Consider the following 24,281-nt stretch of genomic DNA (forward strand, 5'->3'; position numbering starts at 1 on the left):
ATCACAGATGCATTATCGTGGATTTAACTGATAGAATTTAGATAAGATTTTTTTATTTAATGTTTTATGTTCATATAGTTATATGGGAAGAAGTTAAGGTGAAATTATATGAAAGTTTTTGGTATGTTGGAGTAATGTATTTAAAAAGTTAAAAAAAAGCCATCATTTCATTATGATGGTTCATTTTTTCTTAAGGGGGGAGGTTTTATGAAGATGTGGGTATTCCTTCAAGAGAGTTAAAAGTAGCAAAACTATCAGACCCAGCATCAACTGTACTCAAAAATGGTAACAATGTAACACTGGGTCAAACAACTTGATGAGTTTGTTGCTTGGAGACAAAAACAAATTTGAATTTGGCCAATCAATTTAAATTAAACCCGAAACGTAACAAACTCCAATCAAGTTTGAATTGAGTATATTGGCTTTTAAGATGGTCAATGATACAATTTGATGTTCTGGAGTATAACAGTGGGGAACATTGAAGATTTGGGAGGAGAACTGCCATGGCCCAGCATGTAAACAGACTGCTTGAAAACAGGTCTCTCTTAAAAGTACCTTTTCGATCAGTAACCTGTGATGGAGAAATTCCAAAGAAGAAAAGACACAGTAAGTTCTGAAGACAAGAGCTTACAGCTGCCTGGTTTTGAGATAAGAAGTGTTGTTTTGTAAATATTAATTGGGAGTTTTATCCGACTAGTATAGAAGGGAGGGTAACAGATTAGAAAAAGAAATTGTAAATAATGATTAGTTAATTATTCTCTGTTATACTTTAAGAAATAAAGTTATTAATTTTTAATTTAAATAATTTTTGGCCACTCGATTTTTACAGATTACTACATGGGATTAACCTTTTCTGTGCTGCTGGTTTTAAATTAAGCAGAAGGATTTACTGATGTCGTAACAAAAATGCATGAGAGAAATTAAGAAAACTGTATACTTTTTGTGCGTAAGACAAAGGTTATTTATTTCATTTACACAGTATTATCACCCAGATTGGGTTGAGTTTATTTGCCTCAGGAGAATTAGAGTCCATTGAACATAGTTCAAGCCTGGATGTGATTGAGAGCAAACTTCAATCACTGTGGTTCCTCGTGAATTCGCTGGTGTGTCAGCAAGTTGGATGAACGAGCAAATCTCTTCCCACACTTGATGCAGATGAATGGCCGTTCCCCAGTGTGAACTCGCTGGTGTGTCAGCAGGTTGGATGACTGACTGAATCCCTTCCCACAATCGGGGCAGGTGAATGGCCTCTCCCCTGTGTGAACGCGCTGGTGATTTAGCAACGTGGAAGAGGTGGTGAATCCCTTGCCGCACTCAGAGCACGAGAATGGCCTCTCCCCAGTGTGAACCCGCTGGTGGGCCAGCAGATTGGATAACTGACTGAAGCCCTTCCCGCACTGGGAGCAAGTGAACGGCCTCTCCCCGGTGTGAATGCGCTGGTGATTCAGGAGGGTGGAGGAAGTTGTGAATCCCTTCCCACATTTGGAGCAGGTGAATGGTCTCTCCCCATTGTGAACTCGCTGGTGTATCAGCAGGGTAGACGACCGAATGAAACCCTTACCACACTCGGTGCAGGTGAACGGTCTCTCCCCAGTGTGAACTCGCTGGTGTGTCAACAGATGGGACGACTCAGTGAATCCCTTCCCACACTTGGGACAGGTGAACGGCCTCTCCCCAGTGTGAATTCGCTGGTGTCTCAGCAGGGTCGATAGCTGAGTAAATCCCTGCCCACACTCGGGGCAAGTGAATGGTCTCTCTCCGGTGTGAATTCGCTGATGCGTCAGAAGGTGCGACGACTGAGAGAATCCCTTCCCACACTCTGTGCAGGTGAACGGCCTCTTCCCAGTGTGAACTCGCTGGTGTCTCAGCAGGTCAGATGATTGAGTGAACCCCTTCCCGCAGTCGGGGCAGGTGAATGGTCTCTCCCCAGTGTGACTGCGCCAGTGAGTTTCCAGGTCAGATGGGCAATTGAATCCCTTCCCACAGTCCCCACATTTCCATGGTTTTTCCCTGTTGTGACCACACTGGTGTTTGGACAGGTCAGATGACTGGCTGAAGCCTCGTCTACACACAGAGCATGCATACAGTTTCTTTTCACTGTCAATGCTACTTTCTCCTTCCATGTTCAAAGGCCGACGATATTCATCTGATGAACTGAGCTCATCTGTCAGGTCTTGAGCTGATGTTTGGTTTGAGCTTTCCATTTGTAAACCCTCCCTTTCAAATTCTCTGGAAAATGAATTTAGAACAGGAAACAGTGAGCATAAAGGCTGCTGGATTATCAACAAAAATCAACTGGATCGGTAACATCCTTCAGCGAGGGAACATGCTGGTATCCATGGAGACGAATATGATGGATGAACAGAAAAAGGAAATGGACTTCCCCAGCTCAACTAGATCTTTGACAGAATCTCCCAAACCCACAACCCACAACCCACCTTGGCCATTTGGGCAAAAGCAGCTGGTGCACAGGATAAAACATCACTTATTCAAGAAATATAAGTGGGTTCACACTGGACAGAGACTGTTCACATGCGCCATGCATCTAATGGTAGGGCCTTGGGTAGCATTGTAGAACAGAGGGACCTACGGGTTCAGGTACATAATTCTTTGATGTTTGCCTCATGTATAGATAAAGTGGTTAAAATGACACTTCACACACTTGCCTCCATTGTTCAGTTCTCAAATATGGGAGTTGGGAAGTCATGTTGAGGTTGTACAGGACATTGGTGAAGCCTCTTCTGGCATACTGTGTTCAGTTCTAGTGCCCAATTAAAGGAAGGATATTAATAAGCTGGAGAGGATTCAGAAGAGAATGATCAGATGTTGTTGTGTGTGGAAGGTTTGAGTTGTAAAGAAACGCTGAATAGGTGGAGACATTTTTCACTGGAGCATAGGAGGTTGAAAGGTGACCTTATAGAGGTTTATAAAATCATGAGGGGTTATAGATAAGGTTAATGGTAGGGTGTCCTTTCCCTAGGATGGGGAATGTGAAGTGTACAGGGCACATTTTTAAGGTGAAAGGAGAAAGATTTTAAAAAAGGCATGAGCAATTTTTGTTTTTATTTCACACAGAGGATAGTTCGTGTGTGGGAGTGGTGGATATGGACACAGTTACAATGTTAAAAGACACTTGGATAAGTTCATGAATTGGAAAGGTTTGGAGGCGTATAGGCCAAAATCAGGAGTTGGTATAGTTTAGTTTAGAATTAATGTTTGACATGAATTGGTTGGACCGAAGGGTCTGTTTCCATGCTGTATGGTTCTAATCTCCCAAACTCGCACCGGTCAGAAGGTCAAGAGCTACTGGTGCACAGATTAAAAACATCACTTACACGAGAAACATAAGTGGGTTCACACTGAAGAGAGACTGTTCACATGCACCATGCATCTGAGAAGGGATTTGATCCATCGTCTGATCTGCTGAAAAAGCAGAGAGCTCACCAGTGTCTGCTAGACTTGGAGTCTGCTGTTAAAAACATCCAGGACTGAACCACTTCCAACCTTGACAGTTTCTGCTGATATATAAAAAAAAACCTGTAACTGGAATAGAGTTTAATATTCTGGCAATCAGTCAGTTTGCTTGATTTTGTACCCCTTACATTCCACGATTTAAAAAAAAAACTTTCTGGGATGCTGTTTCTAAGATTTTCAGAGATTAATTCAAGTATGTTTTGCTGTTTAGATCCTGTGGTCTCCTCTATATTAAGAACAGCAAAAAACTTTTATGGTACAACCTCCAGTCAGATTGCAAGCTGCCTCTAAGCTTCCAGTCACTTGCGATATTTGTCCTCCACCTCACTCTCACTTTGACCTCGGTCTCCTGCACTGTTCCAGTGAAGCTCAATGGGAGCTTGGAGGACAGCAACCCACCTTCCAGTTCAGTGTTTTACAACCTTCCAGACTCAGCATGGAGTTTAACAGTTTCTGCACCAACTGAAAATTGATAGGATCTGGAATACGCAACTTAAAAAAGATAATGAAAGTTGACTCGAAAAGGAATTCTGGAAGGGAGTTGACAGATTTCTGAGCCTGCGGCACTTACTGTATTACAACCAGCAGCTGGGTGTGTGTGACTATACAAAGTTGATCTTTCAAAGAGACAGCAAAAGCCAAAAGGATCAAATGATCTCCCTTCTGTGCTGCACATTTCTGCAAATTTAGCTCCTCAAGCTAGTTTCAACATGAAATGACATCCGCGAGCTGTGACCAAACTTTATGATACTGTCTTTGCCCCATGTAGAATCATACAGAATGGAACCAGATCCTTTGGTCCAACCAGTCTATGCTGATCATAATCCCAAACTGAACTAATCTCACCTTCCAGAGCTTGGCCCCTATACCCTCCCAAATATCTGTTATTCAAGTGCTTATCCAGCAGATTGGGAATGCAATTTGCAAAATATATTGCATTTGAAGCCTCCAGAGACACTGAAACAAAAGTAGGAAACATATGGTAGGTCAGAAGATTGCATAGATTGTTGGAAACAGCAAAGCTACTCAAGGAAAAAAGGATAAATCAGAGTATGAAAGAAAGGCACTGATGTCATGGTATTGCCATTGGACTGGTCTTGGTCAACCCCCACCACAGCAAGTTATTTAAAAATATTTGGAACAGAGAGCTAGTCATATAGAAGACTAATTGACTGTCATAAACTAATCTTGTTCCCCCATTTCCTTTAGGGAAGGAAGTCTGACCCCTGCAGCCACACAAACTGATTCGGCATGTTGTTGTGTTTAACAGTAGGGATGTTTTGCTGCAGTTGTGGGGAGTACTGGTAAGATCACAGCTGGAGTATAATACAGTACCAGACTTCTTATTTAAAAAAGGATATTATTGTTTTAGAAGCAGTTCACAGAAGATTCACTCAGTTGATTTCAAAGTTGAGGGGGTACCTCCTGAGAAAATTTTGTACAAGTTATACCAGTATACAGCAGAGTTTCAAGAATGAGGTGACTTTATCGTAAGATCCTGAGTAGATTTGACAGGGTGGATGAGGAGGAAACATTTCCAATTGTGTGTGTGTATATGTGTCAGGAGGGAGTCTTTAGAAATATTCAATTTTAAAATAAGTGGTCTCCTTTTAAGATCCAGTTTCCTTTGCTCTCAGGCTGCCATGAGTCTCCTACGCTCCCAGTGAAAAAGGTCCCGCCTATCCAGCCTCTCCTTATAATGCAAACCCTCCATTCCCAGCAACATTCTGGTCAATTTCTTCTGAACCTCTCCAGCTTCACAATATCCTTCCAATAGCAAGGCAACCAGAACGGGACACAGTACTCCAAATGAGGCTTCACCAATGTCCCATACAACCTCAAGATATTGTCTCAACTCCTATACTTAAACATCTGAGCGACAAATGCAAGGATGCTAAATACCTTCATAACCACCCTGTCTACATGTGATGCAAACTTCAAAGAATTCTGTACCTGGACCCAAAGTGCAGCAGGATCTTGATCAGATGGGCCGAAGAGTAGCAGATGGAGTTTAATTTACATAAATATGAGGTACTACATTTCAGGAAGGCAAATCAGGGCACTTAATGGTGAGGTCCTGGGGTGTGTTGCTGATCATGGAGACCTTGGATTGCAGGTTCAAAGTGGAGTCGCAGATAAACAGGATAGTGAAGGCGGCGTTTAGAAGGGGGGGGGGGTTGGGAGGGTGTTTTTCTGTCTTGCAGGCAGGATATGACAATCTAATCATACTCTGTAAACATTGAAGTTTAAGGAATAACCTAATCACACACTGTTTTAAAAGAATAACTTAACCACACATTGTTTTTGGGTGACATTTGACTATGGGGCAGGGGGTTGTGTCTTAGGTGCATGACTGACTGTGATGTAAAATCCTGTATAATGGGAGGACAGTTCCCTTGTTCAGAGAGCCTCGCTTGACACACTCCACAAACATCACGAAGAGTGTTAAGTGATCCTCCAAAAACTTGTACGTGCTTGGTGGCTGTTCCCAAAAGTTGGTTTATTGCAGTTGCATCAAGCATGAAACCTAACATTGGGAAAATCAGAGTTAGAGTGACCCACCGAAAGTGTAAGTAAAAAATTGAAACAAAAGTAGTAGTTAGCCTAACACAAATGATAGCACAGTCTAAGTAAATATTAATATCATATATTTTAATGAAATAATACAATAAATCTAGCACAAAGGGATTTTGGAGATTGCTGAGTTACAGTACTGTATTAAGAAAGGGGCTGAGAGTAATCAGCAGCATCATTACTTTCAGGTACAGGGTTACGACAAAAGAAAATATTTAGTCCAGAAGTGGATGGCTGTGATTCACTGTCCTCAGACTGTTTCTTGGAGGTTGGCTTAAAAAAGGCATCTAGTTTTTGCAGTTTTGTCATGTGTCTTCTATTGTGAAGGAGCTGTTCAGAGTGCCAGACAAGATTTTATGCCATGAGCTGCTATCCTACTGCATTCTGCATTGTAGTCATTGCCTTCTAAGAAGAGCTGTAACAGCTTCTCAACTTCCCTCAGAAGACAAAAGGGAAGTGGAAAGTTCTCGTGGTGCTGCATCCTGGACTTCACTGTCTCCATCTCGAGCTTCAATTTCTCCTGCAGCAACAAGTTGTTGGAGATCAGGCTCCGTTTCTTCAAATCCAACTTGCTTTGCAAGAGCGACACAATGTTCTTTGAACTGTCAGAGGAGCTTCCAGCAATTAACGCCTTTAAAATCATGAAGAAAATCTGGGAGAGGCCTGTGCCAGAATGCATGCAAGCAGTCCTTACTGACATCCCAATGATGTCCATAAGACATAGGAGCAGAAATTAGGCCATTCGGCCAATCAAATGTGCTCTGGTATTCAATCATAGCTGATAAGTTCTTGATTGCTAAGGGATCAAAGGTTACAGGGAGAAAGCAGGAAGATGAAAAACCTATCTGTCTCTGTTTTAAATATACTCAATGATCTGGCCTCCACAGCCTTCTGTGGCAATGAATTCCACAGATTCACCACTCTCTGATGAAAAATCTTTCTCCATATCTCCATTCTGAAAGGTCTTCCCTTTACTCATAAGGCTGTGCCCTCAAGCCCCCGTCTCTCCTACCAATGGAAACATCTTCCCAATGTCTACGGTCCAGGTCATTCAGTATTCTGTAAGTTTCCCCTGCTTCAATCTTCTAAACTCCATTGAGTATAGTCCCAGAGTCCTCATGTGTTAAGCCTTTCATTCCAGGGATCATTCTCGTGAACCTCCTCTGGACCCGATCCATACTTCCTGAGCTATTGGGCCCAAACTTGCTCACAGTACTGTAAATATGGTCTGACCAGAGCTTTATAAAGCCTTAGAAGTACATCCTTGCTTTTATGTTCTAGACCTCTTAAAATGAATGACAGCATTGTATTTGCCTTCCAAACCTCCAACTCAACCTGCAAGTTTGCTGTAACAGAAACCTGGACTAGGACTCCCAAGTCTCTTTGCACTTCAGATTTCTGAATTTTTTCCCCCATTTCAAAAATAGTTCGTGTCTCTATTCTCCCTACCAAAGTGTCTGCCACTTTCCCACGTTGTATTTCATCTGCCACTTCTTTGCCCACTCTCCTATACTGTCGAAATCTTTCAACAGCCTTCCTGCCTCCTCAACCTATCTTTGTATCATCTGCAAACCTAATCAGAATGCCCTCAGTTCTTTCATCCAGATCATTAAAATGTATAAAGTGAAAAGTTATGGTTCCAGCACTGACCCTTGTGGAACACCACAAGTCACTGGCTTCCATTCTGAGAAGAACCCTTTTATCCCCACTCTCTGCCTTCTGCCAGACAGCCAATCTTCTAACCATGCTAGTACCTTGTCTCTAACACTATGGGCCCTTATGTTACTCAGCAGCCGCCTGTGCAGCACCTTATCAATGGCCTTCTGTCAATAGCATTCTTAAACGTTCCTAAAAACATCAAAAATAAGGTCAAAAAAATTTGCCCCATCATCCAACCTCTTTTGCTTGCCCTGAAACAGACTGGACTTAAGTGGAATTGCATAATAGCCAATGGGAATTAATGTTTTAAAAAGTCGTCCCCCAATCTACCAATCGCCTTACAGCCAAATCACATCGATGAAATGCACGGTATAGGAGAATAAGGTGTAATTAGGGTAAATCTGCGCTGCTGTCCCAGGGATGTTCACACAGTACTGGTCTGAGGTAACACATGAGCTCCTCAGTGACTGCTTGGAGTCCATGGACTGGTCTATAATCAAGAAGTCAGCCGCCAATCTAAATGAGTACGCCACTACCATCAGATACTTCATCAGTAAGGTCTGCGTTCCAAACAAATTCATCCCAGTGTTCCCAACTGGAAACCACTGATGAGCCAGGAGATCCACTCCCTACTGAAGTCTAGGCCTCAGGCATTCAAGTTGGGTGACCCTGACCTTTACAGAAAACCTAGGTAGGATCTTTGCAAAGCCACCAGGAATGCCAAGAAACAATACCAGATTAAACTGGAGTCGCAGACTAGCCACAGCACCACACGTCGACTGTGGCAAGGTTTAATGATAGAATGGGCTACAAAGGGAGGTTGAGTAGAATTGCTGACAATAGTGCTTCCCTCCCCAATGAGTTCAATGCATTCAATGCTCATTTTGAACAGAAGGTGATTGAAATGATGTCACCTGTCCTGACAGCCTTGAGTGCACCTGTACCCACAGTCACCACCGCAGACTTCAGATTGGCCTTTTCGAGAGTGAACCCTTGGAAGCAATTGGCCTCGATGTCCCCAGTCATGCACTCAGATTCTGCGCGGACCAACTGGTGGGAGTATTCACAGACATCTTTAATCTCCCCCTACTCCGATATGAGATTCCCACCTGATTCAAGAAGACCATGATCATCCCCATGCCAAAGAGAAATCAGGCAATGTGCCTTTCATGAGTACTACCCGGTGGCTCTGACAGCCATCTTTATGATGTGCTTCGAGAGGTTAGTAATGGCATCAACTGCAGTCTCCCAGATTGCCTTGGTCTATTACAAATCGTCTACCACCACAGTAGACCCATGGCAGACGCCATCACCCTGGCCCTACACTCATCTCTGGAACATTTGGATAACAAGGACATCCACATCAGATTCTTATTTATTGACTTTAGCTCTACCTTGAAACACCATAATTCCAAACAAACTCATCTCCAAACTCCAAGACCTGGAACTCTGTTCCCCACGCTGCAGCTGGATCCTTGACTTGCTGACCCGCAGACCACAATCAGTTAGGATAAGGAACAAGACCTCCTCCATGATAATCCTCAACGCCCGTGCCCCTCAAGGCTGCATACTCAGCACCTTACTGTACATACTTATACACTTATGACTGTTTGGCCAAATTCAGCTCAAACTCCACTGACAAATTTGTTGATGACACCACTATAGTAGATTAGATTAGATTACTTACAGCGTGGAAACAGGCCCTTCAGCCCAACAAGTCCACACTGACCCTCCGAAGAGCAACCCACCCAGGCCCGTTCCGTAACAGAGTTTTACGTGATCTTCAAAATGACAGGGTGGCTGATAGTGCAAAACCAACCAGGAGTGTGTTAGGATTGTTTATGTTGAGAGATGACAAGAGTTTCAGCAGTTGATGAACTGAGACTAGGGGGACACTTTGCAATAATATTGAGGTGGAAAAGATGGTCTTGGTGATGACTGGAATATGTGGTTAAAGCTTATAGAGTCATACAGCACTGGTTCAGTCCAACCAGTCCATGCAGACCATAATCCCAAACTGAACTAGATTCACCTGCCTGTGTTTGGCTCATATCCCTCCAAATATTTCCTATTCCTATAGCTATTGCAGATGTTTTAAATGTTATAACTGTACCTGCATCCACTACTTCCTCTGGCAGTTCATACCACACACTATCCACTCTGCAAAAAAGACATGGAGGCAATTATTTGAAAAAAAATCTTTCTCTTCTCACCTTAAAAATATGCCCCCTATTGAAATCCCCCATCCGAGGGAAAAGACACCTGTCATTCACATTTTTAATACCCTTCATGATTTTATAAACCTCTATGGGGTCATCCCTCAACCTCCCAGCCAGTGAAAAAAGTCCCAGCCAATCCAGCCTTCCTTATAACTGAAACCCTCTATTTCCAGCAACACACTGGCAAATCTCTTCTGAACTCTCTCCAGGTTAATAATATCCTTCCTATAACAGGGAGACCAGAACTAGATACAGTATTTCAAAAGAGGCCTCACCAATGTCCTGTACAACCTCAATATAACATCCCAATACTTATATTCAAAGGCCTGAGCAATAAAGGTAAGCATGCTAAATGCCTTCTTAACTACCCTGTCTACCTGTGACACAAACTTCAAAAAACTAGGTACCTGAACTCGAGTTGAAATGCTGTGCACTCCGGTTCAATTTCAGACAAGGGTGGATGGAGTTGGTGGTGGGGAATTGGAGTCTATAGTGGGGTGTGAAGTAGATTGCTTCCGTTTACCCAATATTTAAATGAAGTGAATTTCTAATACTGGATATGAAGGAAATGTCCAATACTGGATGGGAGACAAAGAAGTCAGAACAGTCTATGACTTGTTGGGAGACTTAGAGGAATGGTCTTCAGAGATGCGGTTATCTAATCCTTCCAATGTCATGGAGGTTGAGGATTTGGGAGAGGATAAAAGATTTTTTGGCAGAGTTGTGCATCTAAAAAATCCCTCACCTTCATGTCTCTCCCACTTCTCTCTCTCTCTCTGTGTTTATGCCACCATACTCTTACGTAGATCCAAATTAGGTGGTAAGTTCACTTCACTGAAAGACCAGTTAAATTTTTTTAAAAAATCGATTCAGCACTTTCACGATCAATGTTTCCTTTGTCACAGCTCCACAAATGACCAGGTTCATTCAGCTCCATTTCACAACCTGCCTTTGTGTTTCTGTGAGTTTGCTCCTGCATTTTGTCTGTTTTAAATCAATGTTATAGAATATTAGAAGAGGAGAATTTGCAGTTGGGAATCAATTATCAGGGCCTGAACAAAACTGGATTTTAAGCATAGAAGGAAACATCACCGTTTACAGGTGGAGTCACACAGGGAAGAAACTGGAAACGTGGGCACTGTGAGGATGAATTCAGTTACCATCTGAGCTGGAAACCCATCGACACACTCACACTGGGGACAGGCCATCCATCTGCTCAGTGTGGGAAGGGATTCACTCAGTTATCCCATCTGTTGACCCATCATGAGTGAGAGACCAATCACGCTGCCAGTGTGGAAAAGGATTTACTTGTTCATCTCAACTGCTGACTCTGGGACGTGTTATAAAAGCTCCTGTGAACTGATGTGGCATAGATGTGCTCACACTGACGAGAGACCTTTTTAAATGATCAGACTGTGGGAAGTGCTATAAAAGTTCCAGCAATCTGATGCACCATCAACTTGTTCACACTGACGAGGAACTGTTCAGGTGCTCTCAGTGTGGGACAGGGTTCAAAAGATCATCTCAACTCACCATGCACCAGCCAACTCATATTGGGGAAAGGCTGTTCATCTGCTCAGTGTGGCAAGGGATTCATTCAGTTATCTGACGTCTCAATACACAGGCAAATTCACACTGGGGAGAGACCTTTTCAATGCTTGGACTGTGGGAAGTGTTATTAAAGCTATGGAGAATTGATGCTCCAACGATGTGCTCACACTGGGGAGAGACTCTTTCAATGCCTAACCTGCGAGAAATGTTTTAAAAGTTCCAGCGACCTGATGTCCCATTAATGTGTTCACACTGATGAGAGACCTTTTAAATGCCAAGACTGTGGGAACAGCTATAAAAGTTCTGCCGAACTGATGTGACATCAACATGTTCACACTGAGGAAAGACCGTTCAGATGCTGTCACTGTGGGACTGAGTTTAGACCATCTTCGCAACTCATTGTACACCAGCAAATTGACACTAGGGAGAGGCCGTTCACTTGCTCAGTGTGTGGGAAGGGATTCACTCTACCGTCAAATTTGCTCATGCACCAACGAGTTCATACTAGAGAAAGACCTTTCAAATGCACAGATTGTGGGAAGTGCTATAAAAGTTCCAGCGAACTAATGCATCAACACACTCCCTCTCAAGAGACCTTTTAAATGCTCAGACTGTGGGAAATGCTTTAAAAAGTCTGGGGACCTGATGTACCATCAGCGTGTTCACACCACTGAGACACCGTTCAGGTGCTCTCACTGCGGTACTGGGTTCAGGCAATTATCTCATCTCACTACACACCAGAGAACTCTCACTGGGGAGAGGCCGTTCACCTACTTCCAATGTAGGAAGGGATTTAGTCAGAAATCCAACCTGCTGAGACACCAGCAAGTTCACAAGTTACAGTGATTGCGTTCTGCTGCTCGTTACATCCTGAACCAAACACACAGTGGTCTATTGATGATGACAGACTGGCAGTCTAATTCTCAAGATTAATGTTTTTGTGAGCAGTCTTTCAATTAATCTTTTCCGTCCTTCAATGAAAAATGCAGTGAGTCCAGGGAGCTGCTTCCTTAGTCGTGTTTAGACAATGTGATTAGCTGCCTCTGCAGTTTGCCTCCTGTCTGAGACCTCACCGGGTCAAACTGTTGCTGAAGTCAGAACCTTGGCTGAGCCCTGAACCTGCACCTTTCTGCAGTATTCTCCACTCTCCCGTCATGCTCAGTGACAGCTCCTCTCGTCCAAAAGCCCCATGTTCCAGTCCCTTGACCTTCTTCCCAATAAACCTCCAACTTCATCACGTTAACTGATATTATTAGCTTGTCTTTTGAAATAAGTTTTATTTCTAACTGGTGAACTCTGATTATTAGGAAGACTATCAGGAGAAGCAAGGTTTATTGGTTGCAAGATTAATCATATTTGAAAAGCTTTGGTCAGTGGGCTAAAGAGTAGCAAATGGAGTTTAATTTGGATAAATGTAAGATATTACATGTTTGTAAAACAAGCAGGGCAGGACTTGGACAATGAAAAGCAGTGTCTTGGGGTTCACGTACATAATCCTTTGAAGCTTTAAAGCAAAAATTGGCCGTATAGTGGAAAGTGTAGAGAGTAGCTGTAAATCCAAAATGATAAAGATGTGTTGGTGGAGTGGGCAGGAAAATGGCAGATGGAGGACAACTCCAAGTGTGAGGTAAACAGTAAAAGAGAATTCAGGAGTAGGAATATACTGAGAGGGGTAGATGAAGTGAGAGATCCTGGTGTGCAAGTGCACAGGTCCATAAAGGTAGAGTTAAGGTAGATAACGTTGTAAAGAAGGCACAAGCTGTGCTATCATTCATTGGGAGCAAGTGAACGGCCTCTCCCCAGGTGCAGAATACAAAAGTAGAGATATAACAATGAAACTGTAGAAGACACTGGTAGAGGCAACAACTGGAGTATTGTGTGCAGTTCTGATCACATTACAAGAAAGACTTAATTGCTCTGGCGAGAGTGCAGAGAAGATTTACTCGAATGTTGCCACAGCTGGAAAGCTGGAGCTATGAGGAGAGTTTGGGGATGTGTTGCTTGGAACAGAGAAAGCTAGGATTGAGATATACAAAATTGTGTCAAAATAGAAGAACCTGTTTCCCATGGCAGATAGTTCAAAACCGAGTGATCACAGATTCAAGCTCAGTGACAGAACAATCAGAGGGGATGTGTCAAAAAGCTTTATTTTTTAAAACAAATCTGTCTGGAATTCGCTGCCTGAGTTGGTGGAGGCAGATACTTTTCAATAAAAACGTTTTAGAGTACCTGGATCTGCACCTGTATGTTACAGGGCTATGGGCTGTGTGCAGGAAGATAGGATTCAAAAGGGCATCTCAGTTGGCATGGACATGATGGGCCAAATAGGCCCCCTTCTACGTTGTATTATTTCTATTGTTTCTATGGTACAGCAGTATGTTTCCAGTCCAATGATAGTTTTTGAAAATGAGATAGGCCAAATGGATTAAAGGACTGATTCCTGATGAAGGGCTCTTGCCCAAAACATTGATTCTCCTGCTCCTCGGACGCTGCCTGGCCTGCTGTGCTTTTCCAGCACCCCACTGAAAATGGGAAACATTGAAGAGATTGTGATCATTGTATCATAGTTTTAGGATGACAGTTGAAAAGTATAATGAACAATCCAGTGTATGAATAACTAACAGGTGGAATGGGGAAGGAATAGTTTAAGTTGGTGTCAGAGGTTCACAGGAAAACCAGCAGCTGAACAGTGAGCTATGTTTTTAAAGAAGAATGTGTTTGATTGGGCACAGTCAAGGTATGAAAAATGTGCTGCTGGAAAAGCACAGCAGGTCAGGCAGCATCAAAGGAGCAGGAGAATCGACGTTTCAGGCATAAGCCCTTCTTCAGGAATGAGGAGGGTGTGCCAAGCAGGCTAAGATAAAAGGTAGGGAGGAGGGACTTGTGGGGGGGGGCGTTGGGAGTGCGATAGATGGAAGGAGGTTAAGGTGAGGGTGATAGGCCAGGGAGGGGGTGGGGGCAGAGAGGTCAGGAAGATGATTGCAGGTCAAGAAGGTGGTGCTGAGTCCGAGGGTTGGGACTGAGAAAAGGTGGGGGGAGGGGAAATGAGGAAGCTGGAGAAATCTGCATTCATCCCTTGTGGTTGGAGGGTTCCTTCGTCATTTCCACCACCTCCAAACAGACCCCACCCACTAAGGATATATTTCCCTCCCCTCCCCTATCAGCGTTCCGGAAAGACCACTCCCTCTGCGACTCCCTCGTCAGGTCCACACCCCCCACCAACCCAACCTCCACTCCTGGCACCTTGCCCTGCAACCGCAAGAAATGCAAAACTTGCGCCCACACCACCCCTCTCACTTCCCTCCAAGGCCCCAAGGGATCCTTCCATATCTGTCACAAATTCACCTGCACCTCACACACACATCATTTACTGCACCCGATGTAGCCTCCTATACATTGAAGAGACAGGCCGCCTACTTGCGGAACATTTCAGAGAACACCTCTGAGACACCCGCACCAACCAACCCAACCGCCCCGTGGCTGAACACTTTAACTCCCCCTCCCACTCCGCCAAGGGCATGCAGGTCCTTGGCCTCCTCCATCGCCAGACCATGACAACACGACGCCTCGAGGATGAGCGCTCATCTTCCGCCTAGGAACCCTCCAACCACAAGGGATGAATGCAGATTTCTCCAGCTTCCTCATTTCCTCTCCACCAACCTTTTCTCAGTCCCAACCCTCAGACTCAGCACCGCCTTCTTGACCTGCAATCTTCTTCCCGACCTCTCCGCCACCACCCCCTCTTTGGCCTATCACCCTCACCTTAACCTCCTTCCACCTATCGCATTCCCAGCGCCCTTTCCCCAGTCCCTCCTCCCTACCTTTTATCTTAGCCTGCTTGGCACACCCTCCTCATTCCTGAAGAAGGGCTCATGCCCGAAACGTCGATTCTCCTGCTCCTTTGATGCTGCCTGACCTGCTGCGTTTTTCCAGCAACACATTTTTCAGCTCTGACCTCCAGCATCTGCAGCCCTCACTTTCTCACAGTCAAGGTATATTTCCTTCAGAGGGAAAAGTATGGCAATCAACTCTAGCGTTCCCTGGATGAAATATAAAAGGAAGAAATTATGACAATGAAAGGAAACCATGCCTACGATGGATATCAGGTCAAAAATATGATTGTTTTTTCAGCCTGGTTTTCAATGTTCAGAGATGTGTAACCTGACATAAGAGGCACCAAGGAGGAGTATGAACAAAGTCTGGTGAATAACATAAAAGAATTTCTACAGACACAGGACATTTTAAGGAAATTAATTCCAGGGTGAGGTCATCGGTGGCTAGGCCAGCATTTCGTGCCCATCCCTAACTGCCCAGTCAACTATATTGTTGTGGGTTTGAAATCTCATGTAGGCCAGATCAAGTAAGGATGGCAGTTTCCTTCCCTGAGTTTTTCCAACAATTGACAACAGTTTCCCGCTCATCAATGGACTCTTAATTCCAGATTTAGTGGTGAAACAAGGAATGGGGCTGGTTTGGAGCCAAAAAAGGAGGATTTATATACGGAGGTACTTGGCATGGCTGAATTAGAGTCATAGAGATGTACAGCATGGAAACAGACCCTTCGGTCCAACCCGTCCATACCGATCAGATATCCCAACCCAATCTAGTCCGACCTGCCAGCACCCAACCCAATTCCCTCCAAACCCTTTCTATTCATATACCCATCCAAATGCCCTTTAAATGTTGCAATTGTACCAGCCTCCACCACTTCCTCTGGCAGCTCATTCCACATAAGCACCACTCTCTGTGTGAAAAAGCTGCCCCTTCGGTCTCTTTTATATCTTTCCCCTCTCACCCTAAACCTATGCCCTCTAGTTCTGGACTCACCCCACCCCACGGAAAAGGCTTTGTCTATTTATCCTATCCATGCCCCTCCACTTTGTAAACCTCTATAAGGTCACCCCTCAGCCTCCAACGCTCCAGGGAAAACAGCCCCAGCCTGTTCAGCCCTCCCTGTAGCTCAAATCCTCCAACCCTGGTAACATCCTTGTAAATCTTTTCTGAACCCTTTCAAGTTTCACAACATCTTTCCAATAGGAAGGAGACCAGAACTGCACGCAATATTCCAAAAGTGGCTGAACCAATATCTTGTACAGTCATAACATGACCTCCCAACTCCTATACTCTATACTCTCACCAATAAAGGAAAGCAAACCAAACGCCTCCTACACTATCCTAAACACATACTTTTATATCTATCTTTAATAAGGAGGAAGAAGCTACCCAGCTGAGAAATGATAGCTAGAATAGTTAAAATTGATAAGACGGAGCTATTCGATGAGCTATTTGTGCTGAAAGTGGCTAAGACACCAGGACCAGATGAGAACACTGAGGGAAGTGAGAACAGAAATTGCAGATGCAATGGTCATAGTTTTTCAGCCTTTCTTAGACTTTCAGGTGGTGCCAGAAGATTGATTAGGAACAAAATAAACATCCACAAGGACACCTGTAGATTAATTGAGGACAGCCAACATGAATTTATTAAAGGCCCATGTCTTTCACTATCTGACCAGATTGTTTTGGTGAGATCACAGTTATCATTATCAGGACAATGCTGAAGGAAGGTAGTGTAGAACCAAACAAGGCATTGATGAATTGGCAGATGACGTTCAATGCACCAAAGTATGAGGTGATATATTTTGGTAGGAAGAATATTGACGGAGGACAAAACAAAGGGTACTACTGTGAAGGAGCAGAAAGGCATGGATATATATGTACAAAAGTCATTAAAGGTGGGAGAACATATTGTGAGAGTAGTTAATAAAACATAATTATCCTACACTTTAATAGGGGCGTAGAGTACAAGAGGAAGGAGGTTCTGTTGAAAAAGAGCTGAAAATGTGTTGCTGGAAAAGCGCAGGTCAGGCAGCATCCAAGGAGCAGGAGAATCGATATTTCGGGCATGAAAGTTCTGGACACATGAAGACATCAGAGAGATTGCAGAAGAGGTTTAGAAGAATGAATGGTTCCAGTGATGATAAATTTAAGTAATGAAGATGGATTGGAGGTGTTGGAGCTGCTTTCCTTGGAGAAGAGAAAGCTATGGCAACTATTCTGCCCAGGACCATAATAAGAAACTACAGGGAGTTGTGAACACAGCCCAGTCCATCTTGCAAGCTAACCTTCCATCCATTGACTCTGTCTATACTTCTTACTGCCTTGGGAAGGCAGCCATCATCATCGAAGACTCTTCTCACCCTGGTTATAACTCTTCGGTCAGGAAGAAGATACAAAAGCCTAAACACGTTCCAACAGACTTAGGAACATCATCTTCCTTGCTGTTATCAGGCTTCTGAAATGGATCCCTCAAACTTTAAATCTAGTGTTGATCTTGCTGTTTGTGCACCTTCTCTGCAGCCATAACATTGTATTCCTCGTTCTGTTCTCGGACCCTAATACATTTTGTATGGTATGATCAGCCTGTAATGCACACAAAACAAAATTTTTCACTGTTCCTATGTACAAGTGACATTAATAAACCAAATCAAAATAATGAAATGACTGATCACATTAAAAGGGAGAAAACTATCTCACTCACGAAATTTACAAAGACAGGACACAGATTTAAAGTAATTAGTAACATAAAAATAGGAGTGTCTGGCCTTTCAAATGTGTTTGCATTCAATATGATCTAGTTGATCATCTAACTACCCTGTTCCTCCTTTTACCCCATACCCTTTCATCTCTTTAATCTAGGGATCAAGGTGAATGTAGTCCTAACCGATCCAGTCTCTCTTTGTACATCAGTTCCACAATCACAGGAATCAGACTAGTAACTCTCTGTGGGAGAAAGTGAGGACTGAAGATCAGAGTTGAAAAGTGTGGCGCTGGAAAAGTACAGCCATTCAGACAGCATCCAAGGAGGTGGGGAATCTATCTTTCGGGCATAAGTCCTTCATCAGGAATGTGGGGGTGGAGGAAGGGAGCTGAGATACAAGTAGGAGTGTGGTGGTGAAGCTGGTGGGGGAAGGTGATGGTGATAGGTCAGAGGGGAGGGTAGAGTGGATAGGTGATAAGTCTGTGCCACAGTCTCCAGCCAGAACATCCTTCCTCAGATAAGACAACCAAAACTGCACATACTACTCCAGTTTTAATCTCATCAACACCCTGTAAAATTCCAGTAAGACATCCCTGTTCCTGTACTCAAAACCTCTCGCTAAAGGCCAACATACCATCTGCCTTCTTCACCACTTGCCTGCTTACTTTAAGCAATTGGTATGCAAGGACACCCAGGTTTTGTTGTTCCTCCCTCTCGCCCAGTCTATCATTCAGATAATAGTCTGCTTGCCTGGTTTTGCTATCAAAATGGATAACCTCATTCATCCATATTATACCTCATTACTGTCCATCTGCCCACTCACATAATTGTCCATGTCATAGCTCAGAGTAAAAAGTGAGGTCTGCAGATGCTGGAGATCAGAGCTGAAAATGTGTTGCTGGTTAAAGCACAGCAGGTTAGCCCCTGATGAAGGGCTCTGGCCCGAAACGTCGAATTTCCTGTTCCTTGGATGCTGCCTAACCTGCTGTGCTTTAACCAGCAACACATTTTCAGCCCATGTCATAGCTCACCCAGCTTAGTGTCATAAATTGGTAAAAAGACAGAAAGGTGATAGGAGGAAAAGATGTTTCACGTTGAGAATGGTTGAGATCAGCAGTGCGCTACCTGATGGTATGGCGAAGCCAGGTTTAATCAGAAGGCAGGAGAATGGCATTAAGGGAAATAGTTGTTCACAAAGCACAGCCCGAAGGGCCAACGGCTTCCTTCTGAACATAAGACATAGGAGCAGAAATAGGCCATTCAGCCCAGAGTCTGTTCAGCTGTTTATTGGCTGATTTGATAACCTGCAACTACATTTTCCTACTTTCTCCCCATAACCCTCAAATTCTTCACTTATTAAAAATGTGTATTTTAAATGTACTCCATGATCCAGCCTCAACAGATCTCTGTGGTAAAGAATTTTAAAGCATTTGCTACTCCCTGGAGAGAAGTCAATTCTCCTCATACGTGTCTTAAATGCGGACCCTTTACTGAGATTTTGCTCACTGGTGTTGAACTCTTCCACAAGGAGTAACCACCACCTATCCATATCTGTCCTCTCAAGTCCCCTAAGAACCTCGTGTGTTTCAATAATGTCACCTCTCATTCTTCTAAACTCCAATCAGTAGAGGCTCAAATGTACTCAACCTCTCTAACCTATGCATCAAACAAATGAACATTCTCTGGACTACCTTTACAGTACTATATCATTTCTTGGATAGGGGATAATAACTGTATTCCAGGTGTGGATGAGTAGAAATATCCTCCAATACAAACCAGTATTCCAGTTTTCCACATTGTAAATTTTTGTGATTCAATATTAACTGTTACCCCACTTTCAGCTTTTAATCTCACCTTTAGATCAATTGTCATCATGTGCTGGGAAAGAAAAACCCTTGACCCCACCATACTTTCAAACTGCAGACCCATCTCCAACCTTCCTTTCCTCTCCAAAGTTTATAGAATCCCTACAGTGTGGAAACAGGCCATTAGGCCCAACAAGTCCACACCAACTCTCCGAAGAGCACCTCACCCAGACTCACTCCCCCAACCTTGTTCCTGTAACACCACACCTCCCATGGTAAATCCACCTCACCTACACTTTCCAAGACACTATGGGCAAGTTAGCATGGCCAATCTACTTAAGCTGCACACCTTTGGACCGTGGGAGAAAACCGGAGCACCCAGAGGAAACCCATGCAGACATGGGGAGAATGTGCACACTCCACACAGCCAAGATGTCGAAAGCTGGAATTGAACTCGCATCCCCGGCACTGTGCTGCCCTTGTTTACTTTTGCATACCCTATCCTGATCTATCCTCGGCCCTCCTATACTCAACTACATGCAGTTACTGCACGTAAACTGACAAGACCCGTTCTACCACACTACCATCTCTCTTCATTCTTCCACTATTGCTAAATTTTCAGTGACTATTCAGTACTGAATGAGTGGAAACACCCTTGAATCACAAATTTAGAAGACCATCGTTTTCTGTTGCTACAATAAATTCTGTTGCCCAGAGTCCATCCCTCTCCTGAATTGAAACTGAACACACTGTTCACAACCTTGGTCTCATACCCACACCATCACTAATACCACACATTTAGATTTCTGTAACATTGCTTGCCTTTACCCCACCTCATCTGCTGCTAAAACCCTCACTATGTCACTACTACCTTCAGACTTGACGATTCCAATACACTGCTGAGCATAAAGTCAGAGATGTACAGCAAGGAAACAGATCCTTCGGTCCAACTAGTCCATGCCGACCAGCTATCCTAACATAATCTGGGAGAAAGTGAGGACTGCAGATGCTGGAGATCAGAGCTGAAAATGTGTTGCTGGAAAAGCGCAGCAGGTCAGGCAGCATCCAAGGAGCAGGAGAATTGACATTTCGGGCATGAGCCCTTCTTCAGGAACTTAATCTAGTCCCATTTGCTAGCACTTGGCCCATATCCCTCTAAATCCTTCCTATTCATACATCCATCTAGATTCCTTTTTAAATGCTGCAATTGTACCAGCCTCCACCACTTCCTCTGGTAGCTCATTCCATACACGCACCACCCTCTGAAAACTTTGCCCCTTCGGTCACTTCCATATTTTTCCCTCTCACCCTAAACCTATGGCCTCTAGTTCTGGACTCCCCCACCTCAGGAGAAAGACTGTCTGTTTATCCTATCCACGCCCCTCATGATTTTATAAACCTCGTTAAGGTCACCCCTCAGCCTCTGACACTCCAGGGAAAACAGCCTCAGCCTATTCAGCCTCTCCCTGTAGCTCAAATCCTCCAACTCTGGCAACTTCCTTGTAAATCTTTTCTGAACCCTTTCAGGTTTCACAACATCTTTCTGATAGGAAGGAGACCAGAATTGTACGCAATATTCCAACAGTGGCCTAACCAATGTCCTGTATAGCCGCAACATGACCTCCCAAGCCCTATAGTCAATACTCTGACCAATAAAGGAAAGCATACCAAACACCTTCTTCACTATCCTATCTACCTGCGACTCTACTTTCAAGGAGCTATGAACCTGCACTCCAAGGTCTCTGTTCAGCAAACCTTGGACCTTACAATTAATTGAATCAGTGCTGCTAAGATTTGCATTTCCAAAATGCACACCTCACATTTATCTAAATTAAACTCCATCTGCCACTCCTCAGCTCACTGGCCCATCTGATCAAGATTCCATTGTAACCAGAATTAATGGGGAGAATAAGACCGTTAGACATAGGAGTGGAAGTAAGGCCATTCGGCCCATCGAGTCCACTCCGCCATTCAATCATGGCTGATGGGCATTTCAACTCCACTTACCAGCATTCTCCCAGTAGCTCTTAATTCCTTGTGACATCAAGAATTTATCAATCTCTGCCTTGAAGACATTTAGCGTCGCGGCCTCCACTGCACTCTGCGGCAATGAATTCCACAGGCCCACCACTCTCTGGCTGAAGAAATGTCTCCGCATTTCTGTTCTGAATTGACCCCCTCTATTTCTAAGGCTGTGTCACGGGTCCTAGACTCCTCGCCTAACGTAAAAAATTTCCTAGCGTCCACCCTTTCCAAGCCCTGTATTATCTTGTAAGTTTCTATTAAATCTCCCCTTAATCTTCTAAACTCCAATGAATACAATCCCAGGATCCTCAGCCATTCCTCGTATGTTAGACCTACCATTCCAAGGATCATCCGTGTGAATCTCTGTTGGACACGCTCCAGTGCCAGTATGTCCTTCCTGAGGTGTGGGGACCAAACCTGGACACAGTACTCCAAATGGGGCCTAACCAGAGCTTTATAAAATCTCAGTAGCACAACAGTGCTTTTACATTCCAACCCTCTTGAGATAAGTGACAACATTGCATTCGTTTTCTTAATCACGGACTCAACCTGCATGTTTACCTTTAGAGAATCCTCGACTAGCACTCCCAGATCCGCTTGTACTTTGGCTTTACGAATTTTCTCGCCGTTTAGAAAGTAGTCTATGCTTTTATTCTTTTTGCCAAAGTGCAAGACCTCGTATTTGCTCACGTTGAATTCCATCAGCCATTTCCTGGACCACTCTCCCAAACTGTCTAGATCCTTCTGCAGCCTCCCCACTTCCTCTATACTACCTGCCTGTCCACCTAACTTCGTATCATCGGCAAACTTCACTAGAATGCCCCCAGTCCTTTCATCCAGATCATTAATATGTAATGTGAACCCTGTGGGACACCACTTGTCACTGGCTTCCATTCCGAAAAAGTACCTTTTATCCCAACTCTCTGCCTTCTGTCAGACAGCCAATCCTCAATACATACCAGTAGCTCACCTTGAACACCATGGGCCCTCACCTTGCTCAGCAGCCTCCCGTGTGGCACCTTATCAAAGGCCTTTTGGAAGTTAGATAGACCACATCCACTGGGTTTCCCTGGTCTAACCTACTTGTCACATCTTCAAAGAATTCCAACAGGTTTGTCAGACACGACCTCCCCTTACTAAATCCATGCTGACTTGTTCTAATCAGACTCTGCTCTTCCACGAATTTAGAAACCTCATCCTTAATGATGGATTCTAGAATTTTACCAACAACCAAGGTTAGGCTAATTGGCCTATCATTTTCCATCTTTTGTCTTGACCCTTTCTTGAACAAGGGGGTTACAACAGCGATCTTCCAATCATCCAGGACTTTCCCTGACTCCAGTGACTTTTGAAAGATCTTAACCAATGCCTCCGTTATTTCCTCAGCCACCTCTCTCAGAACTCTAGGATGTATCCCATCGGGGCCAGGAGATTTATCAATTTTAGGACGTTTAAGAATGCTGGTAAGTGGAGTTGAAATGCCCATCAGCCATGACTGAATGGCAGAGTGGACTCGATGGGCCGAATGACCTTACTTCCACTCCTATGTCTTATGGTCTTATTTCTGTGGTTTGATTTGGCTGTGTGTAAAATCATTCTTCCTCACTTTGTGGCAAAAGGAAGATTGCACATGCGCAGTACTGCACCTAGCCCCATATAAACATGGCCGTTGCGCACACGTCTCACTGAATCCTGTCCCCCAACAAAGATGGCGACAGAGGCTTGTTTTCACCCCCCAAGAGACCCGCAACCAACTCCCGATTTCTGTCGAATATGGAATCTGCAGTCTCTAATTCGGGTTTAGAAGACTTCCAGGGGCTCGTGAAACCTCCGGATTCACAATAGCTCCATTACTATACTCATTAATCTCTCACCTCTCCGCTTCGCCCTTCCAAAGCTTCGCGCTGTCAACCCCTCTCGATCACGGGAACACTGCGCCTGCACGGCCCTCCTGGATCATGTGATTTTGTACGCGTTCCGATTGGTTGGAGGACCAACCAAGCCGACATGGTCCTCCAAACCCGCCCCTTATTTCTATTGGTCTGGATTCACTGTCAATCACGAACGCCGCCATTTTGTCAAGAGTCGATGGGCAATTGGGATCTGGAAGTAGGAAGAGAAGCTGTCAACATACAGGAATGTTTTGCGAGCTTCATTAAAGTAGGATTCTCATTCGGAAAAGTAAATCATTTACTTTGAGAGATGTTTTAGTGGGGTTGTGTGGGGTAAACGCAGGAGGTTGACATTAGGTAATGATACTTATTTGAAGAGCCAGTTCCGCTGTGATAGGCCAATAGCCTCTTGAGCACTTGTGTAATTCTGACTTTGTACGAACCCTCTCTCATATTATCCCAGTAATGTAAGCATGGGAGAAGTAATGAAGCATGTCTAACACAGAGATAATAGGATACATATAACTGAATTGAATTAGCTTTC

At 44.0% G+C, this 24,281-nt stretch overlaps 1 protein-coding gene across 10 annotated transcripts; it reads right to left on the minus strand.

The window, feature by feature from the left end:
* Nucleotides 1-937: 937 nt before the first annotated feature.
* LOC132836118 (zinc finger protein 239-like) lies at nt 938-23,799 on the minus strand. 10 transcript variants are annotated; one of them, XM_060855406.1, is made up of 5 exons: nt 23,720-23,772; nt 17,824-17,897; nt 15,299-15,517; nt 3,445-3,518; nt 938-2,229 (listed from the first exon to the last, which is right to left on the minus strand). In XM_060855406.1, exon 5 carries the CDS (start codon nt 2,202-2,204, stop codon nt 1,077-1,079), a length of 1,128 nt encoding a protein of 375 aa, XP_060711389.1. In that variant the 5' UTR covers nt 2,205-2,229; nt 3,445-3,518; nt 15,299-15,517; nt 17,824-17,897; nt 23,720-23,772; the 3' UTR covers nt 938-1,076. The 10 variants fall into 10 exon arrangements, with proteins under 10 accessions (XP_060711389.1, XP_060711380.1, XP_060711381.1 ...); XM_060855397.1 differs by having other exon boundaries at nt 3,336-3,518; XM_060855398.1 differs by lacking the exon at nt 17,824-17,897 and having other exon boundaries at nt 3,336-3,518; nt 23,720-23,798.
* Between the last annotated feature and the right edge of the window lie 482 nt (nt 23,800-24,281).

The sequence above is a fragment of the Hemiscyllium ocellatum genome, chromosome 46 (genome assembly GCF_020745735.1).
Source record: "Hemiscyllium ocellatum isolate sHemOce1 chromosome 46, sHemOce1.pat.X.cur, whole genome shotgun sequence".
Taxonomy (NCBI): Eukaryota; Metazoa; Chordata; class Chondrichthyes; order Orectolobiformes; family Hemiscylliidae; genus Hemiscyllium; species Hemiscyllium ocellatum.